A 6,648-nucleotide genomic window follows, 5' to 3' on the forward strand; every position below is an offset into this window, starting at 1 on the left:
TTCTTTCTTTCTTTCTTTCTTTTAAATGCATTTTAGTACAGGGTCTACAGGGTCTCACTACATAGATTGGACTCGTAGTGATCTTTCCTGTTTTTCAGTCTCCTAAACACTGGGATTACAGGCACATGGCACCACACCCAGTCTCAATCCTGGCTCAGCATGCCTTGGGGGCAGGGCCAGCATGGCAGGCCAAGGATCAAACCCCTAGCCCCTGCATCTGCCTAAGCTATGAGCTATCTGACTGACCCTACAATGAGATTTTTTTAAGTATAAAAAAATACTAGAAATTATGAAAGAAGAAAGGGAATACTCAGTTCTCACACAGTAGGCAGCAAATTATTTTGCTGATACTGCATCTGCTACCACATTCATGCTTTCTCCTGCATTCTCTGCCATTTGTCAATGACCAAGAAAACACAGATGGCTCTGGAGTGGGAGATATGTAGGGGACCCCATGACTGAAATTCCTTTCTGGAGATCATGAGAAAAACAACAGGCTGAATGCTCTCATCTTCCCCCTTTGTGTTTACATTTTCAGGGCTTTTGCTAGTAGGTATTTTCACAGCCACTTTTTTATCCAAATCCAATTTTGAGTTTACAAATGTAGTCTTCTCTTAAGGATGTAACCAATGATGAATGTGGTACTATACTTCTGCTTGAAATGTCCTGCCACTGCAAAAATTACAGGGAAGAGCTGGTAAGTTTGATGTTATAAAAAATGATGCCAGATTAGTTTATATTATTTTGTACTTTCTTTTCAAATACCTGCCAACCATGTCTGCCCCAAAGTTCATCTTTCATTTAAATTTTAGAATCATTTTATTTATTTATTTGGTTATGAGGTCTCACTGCACATGGAATACAGTACTGGGGATCAAACTTGGGTTCTTGCGCTTGCAAGGCAGGTACTTTGACTGCCCATCTATCTCCCCATCCTTCATTTAAATTTCTATTTGATTTACTGACTACCTTTTTGTCTCCTCCACAGTCTTTGACCTCCTCCCAGCCTCCAGTCAGAGGCTGAATCCTGGTGCTCTGCTGCCAGTCCTGAGAGACCCCACCCTGAATGAGCTGTATATGATTGCTACCTTCAAGCTGCAGACTAAAAGCTCAGCCACCATATTTGGCCTCTACTCAACTGACAACAGCAAATACTTTGAATTTACTGTGATGGGACGCTTAAACAAAGGTTAGATAAAATGTAGAAATGACTTTGATAAAAATAGCCTTCTCCTATTCTAAGATATTCCTTATGATGTTTCCTTTCTACAACTTTTTCTCACTTCTTCAATTTGTGTCCAGTGTTGTATTCTTCAATTTGCACATTTGTCTGTATTCAGGGGAGGTTTGGCAGCATTGGGGGAAAGAATGAAGAATTGCTAGTGACCAAATTGTCTTTTGACATTGTCTTATCTTCATGTTATTCTCAGTATGGTTCTGGAAGAGACAAGATCCAGGACAATTGGTCACTGTCTCCATCAGTTCATACCACCTAATAGGTGACATACACAACAGACATTTATTTCTCAGTTCTGGAGACTAGGAAGTCTGAGAGCGAAGCATTGGCATTTGTGGTTTCTCACTAGGGCCTACTTGCTGACTTGTACATGGCCTTCTTTTCATTGTCTTTTCACATAGTGGAGAAAGACCAGTTTTCCTCATGTCTGTGCTTGAGCATGAATGGATCCCATCATGGAGGTCTCACCCTCAGCACTAAGTTGAGGCTGAGGCTAAGTGGAATTTGCCAAGAGTGTTGGGAGTATAGATGTGCAAATCACTTCCTAAAGGTCCTACTTTCAAATACCAGTACATGGTAGAATAAGTGCTTGCCTGGTAAGCACAAGGGCCTGAGTTCAATCCCCCAAAAAAATTGAACAGAAATTTTTTTTCCCACCAAACAAAACAAAACAAAAAATAAAAAAACACACATGTAGGCCAGTACACATGGGGAACAGGTCTTCAGTACGTAAATTTGATGGGGAATATACCAGATATTCCTCCCATACCAGGCACCCATACCATTCTTCCGTTCCTTGGATCCCTATAGCTGAGCAGAACTTCCAGCTCTGCAAGCATCTTGCTGGCTTTGAGAAAGTAGGTATTTCTCCAGCAGCTGGACAGATTAAACAGGTATTCTCTGCCTGCTTCATGCCACTTCACACAGTTCTTTTCATTCTTTGTTGTCATCTATTTTGTTGCTGCAGTGAATTGTTCCAAGCTCTAAGAAATTACTCCCAAAGAAAAGTCACTGTTTTTCATCCTTTCCCTTCCCACCCATGTTTAGGGATAATAACCTGTTCTCATTTACTAAGAAACTGGGCATGGCAGCACATGTCTATAATCTCAGCACTTGGGAGGCTGATACAGGAGGATCACTGTCAGTTCAAGGCCAGCTTGGGCTACATAGTGAGACCCTATCTCTAAAGAACAAAAACAAAAACAAAACAGCAATAACAACAAAAACCACCCTCCTAAAACCCCAAAACCCTTTCATTTACTAAGGATTGTGACAGATATGCTGCTACCTCAACCATTTAATAAAATGTGAGGGGCAGTTCGTCTGCCTGGGTTTTATGCCTATTTCAGCACATTTTAAGAAAGTAGACACTTCCTATTACTTCAGTCTCTCTTAGATTTTATTTTGACTGAACCCTCTATCTGTAGGCTTAGGAGCTAAAAGAAATTCCTAATTCTTAATTTGCCAGTACTATTAGGTTAGAACAAAAAGGAAAGGGACTTTTACCCCTTCTTTCAGGTCGAGTTCCAACACAGTCATTCCCTTTTCTACCTGCTTCTGAGTCTGCTTCCTTAGTCTGTACCTCCTGGCTCTCAGGGATCTGTGATATATCAGGTAGTGGAGTCTGGTAACATGATCAGCAATTCCTGATCCTTTGTCTTCATCCCCTTCCTGCTGCATGGACATTCTGTCTCTCTGCTCTGGGTGAAACAGCTGCATTTGCCTTACCTCTCTGGAAGGTACTGCTTGTTTCGCAATAGCCCAGTGACTTACCTGTGCTCCCACCTCTGCCCAGCAGTTTCTTAACACTTCAAGGCCATGAGAAGCTTTCTTGAGCTTACTTCCAGGCAGGTTCTCTGCTGAGTGACTCTTGGGAGCCACTGAAAATTGATCTGATGTGGGAGGGCAGGATAAAGCCTCATTGCTTAAAGCAGTCAAACTTCCTCAGTCTTGAAAATAAACATCCTATCTGGATATTGTGAGCTCTTGGTTGCTTGGCAACCTTGTATCTTACAACTTTGTAAAAGTATAAAGGCCTTTACTATTGTTCAGGGGGTGTTGTTTTGCCAACAAGGCAGACAAACCCCTATCTAACACAGCTCTTATGTTCTAGTCTATCTTTTCCCATTTCCTGCCACCATTTCTCCCTGGGTACAACAGATCACATTGAGACACCAGCAGATCCCTACAAGTGACACTTCTGCGCCTGGATTTTCAACCTCACTGCATCTCTCTCTTTATTAATGGCTAGTCAGCATGAATCCATGATAATGAGCCTGCAGTGCTAGGGAACATAGTGAAACAAAGTCTCCTGAACTCGTTCTTCCCATTTACTCCAGGAAGACAAGAGTGACAGTAGATATTTAGGCAGGCAGATAAATGAGTGAGGGACTGGATATGTGTTTCCCCTAAAAAATCATTAGTAATGTGATGTGGCTATAAATGCCAGCTGATTGAAATTATAAGGGAAAAGATAAAAGCATTGATGAATACTTCCCCATTGAAGTTGGATCTCAAATGTCCCCTGGTGGCTCATTGGTGATGATATGGTTGGCAGCCTGTGCTGGAATCTCATTGGAGATAGTCTGGGAAATACGTAGGAGGTAGATCTATTTGGAGGTAGTTAGGTCATGACAGGGCATGCCCAGAAGTTGATATGGAGAGCCCAGTGCTTTTCTATTTCTCTTGTTTTCTGGCTTCCATGAGGTGAGTAGCTTTGTTCTACAGCACATTGCCCATCTTGATGCTCTACCTCACTCCAGGCCCCAAACAAAGGAACCAACTTACTACAAATTGAAACCTCTGAAACCATGAGATAGAATACATCTTTCCTCCTTTTAAATGTTAATGTCAATATTTTGCTATAGTAATGGATAGTTAATGTACACACACACACACACACACACACACACACACACACACCCTTCTAATCCATCAGGAAGATTAATGGTTCTTAGAAAATGGGTGATGGGGTGTGGTTCAGGAATAAGTCCTTAAAAATTCCAGAAATTAGAATTCTCAGAAAACAAAGAAAAATTTTTATAGTAGCAAAACTTGGAGAGTTAAAGACTGTGCATAAAGAAGTTTTTTCATGGGAATAATGGGAAAAGAGCAAATCATCACCATCACTGGCAAACCTGAAAGTTGTAAAAAGCAGCAGCAGCCCCTTGTGTTTTGAACAATAGAGAAGTTAGGTGTCTCTGAGGTCCATGGAAAAGAGGTGGCATGTGGTTTTGACTCCCCAGCAAGGCACACAATGGTGCCTGTGCAGACATTATTTACAGGGTGGGGTGTAGTCTCCCTGGATGGGCAACTTTACAGATTATTCAGAAGACAGAGGTTTTACTAATCACCTTGTTTTTATTTCCATAATTTTATTGATAAACAAATAGCAATGAGACAGTTTCAAATCAAATCGGTAAGACAGTTTCAATAATTAACACACTGTGTACATACTTCTTAGTGGTTAATTGCTGTACGAGATGTGGACTTGATATCCTATTTACAGACACCATTAGAACAAATCATTCTATTCATTAAGAGATTGTAACTATATATCTATCCTAACCACTTGGAATGCACAGACACAAAATGGACATTCATCTGTATACCCTTTTTTTGTTACGTTCCGTTATTTGAATATTATAGGTGTGTAAACTCAGAAAAATACTCTTTTTTTCCCCATAATTTTATTCATAAACAAATAGCAATGAGACAGTTGCAAATCAAATCAGTAGGACAGTTTCAATAATTAACACACGACACACACTCTTCCTAGTGGTTAATTGCTGTACAAGAATCATTCTATTCATTAAGAGAATGTAACTATATATCTATCCAAACCACTTTGAATACACAGATACAATCATCTGTATGCCCTTTTTTTGTTAAGTGCCATTATTTGAATATTATAGGTGTGTAAACTCAGCAAAATATTCTAAAAGAGTACAGTAACCCATAATAGTATTGGGTCTGCCACTTGACTGGCAATGTCAGAAATTGTTGACCTGAGTCCCCCACAGCTCAACATAAAAGCGTGGCTTTACTTGTTATATTTCGTTTTTATACTTTTCTGCTGGATGGCCAAGACCAAGGTAAAGCAGGACCTATGCAACAAGAGTTGCAGCTTTTGGGTCTGATAAGGTCAATGAAATCCCCTCAGGATTTATCCCGAGATCCTGCACCTCAGATTGTAGAACCTTTGTCAGTATCAGTCATGTGGATGAGGCAAGGCCATTTCTTGGCCAATGTGCTCTCTGTGAAAGCCTGCGAGAATGTTTTCTCTCCATGTGACTCTCCTTAGGCACACTCTACATCATCGATCACTTTCCTCTTTGGCCCCATAATCTCCTGATCAGAAAATCTGGGACACTACCAAGTTACATGACTTAACAGTACAAGTTCTCATATGTCCTGTGTTTTAATTGACCTTAGAAGGCTAGGGCCAAAATGTTGGCATTCCTTGCAGCCCTCCTTTCTCTCTAATTTTGGTCTGCAAACTTAGGTTGTTAACGATCCAGGAGACAAGCTTATTGTTATTACCATACAAATTAGGCTCTTAAGCTTAACCTCACTATCTGTCTGCATAGCAAACATCTTAGGCATAATATGGAAAAGATACTTTTCATCAAGTATTGATATGTTGAAATATAAGTCCCCACAGAATATGATAAAAAACATTTTAAAATTAGAATATATTTTAGAAATAGGCATAAAGAATTATATACTTCTTATGTTTACACATAAGTCCAAAAATTTCACCATATACAACCTTGAAGCAGGACAGTCCCACAATATTCCTTTTCCTGTCTCTTGCTTAAATTCACCACCCCCTTCTTCTTGAAGAACCACCTACCCAAGAGACATCATAGCAGCAACTGGCATGTCATGACAAGCAGCCCATATTCAGAAGACCAGAATGAAAGGCACTCCAAGCATGAAACTATTGTTACAAATTACCATCTGCAGTGCAGTAGCTTATTTCACAGGTATTATATATAGTTAGTCAGGGTGAGAATCTTTCCAATTTTCTGCTAGATTAAAAAGTCTTCTGAAGATTCTCAGGATCATTGCCTTGCCCATCTTCTACATATAACTGTATGGCTTGACTTTCTCATGTTTCCTAGCTCTTCTCCTTTCCCTCTCTTGATTAGTTAGTCCTTGAGACCCTGCTTTCCTTTTACTTGTGTTATACCTTTCTATTTCTATTTCTTCTTTGGAGTTCTTATACTAGGGAGACTATACGATATTTACATATGTGTGTCTGGTTTAATTCACTTATGAGTGTATGTTCAAGTGGCATCCACTTCAGTATAAAGGCTTGCAGTTTATCATTCTTAATAGCTGAATAATACTCCATTGTGTAAAAATACCACATCTTTTTCAACCATTCCTCAGGTGATGGGCATCTT

General features: G+C 39.9%; 1 protein-coding gene across 1 annotated transcript in view; it reads left to right on the forward strand.

Moving 5' to 3' along the window:
* The window catches only part of Thbs4 (thrombospondin 4), a 65,580-nt gene that overhangs the window by 4,240 nt on the left and 54,692 nt on the right, over positions 1 to 6,648 (forward strand). Inside the window, exon 2 of the mRNA XM_012512601.2 lies at positions 989 to 1,189. Coding sequence (XP_012368055.2) covers positions 989 to 1,189 — 201 coding nt within the window. The remainder of the gene's footprint in view (positions 1 to 988; positions 1,190 to 6,648) is intronic.

This window comes from Octodon degus, unplaced genomic scaffold (assembly GCF_000260255.1).
Source record: "Octodon degus isolate 3935 unplaced genomic scaffold, OctDeg1.0 scaffold00238, whole genome shotgun sequence".
In the NCBI taxonomy this organism is placed as follows: Eukaryota; Metazoa; Chordata; class Mammalia; order Rodentia; family Octodontidae; genus Octodon; species Octodon degus.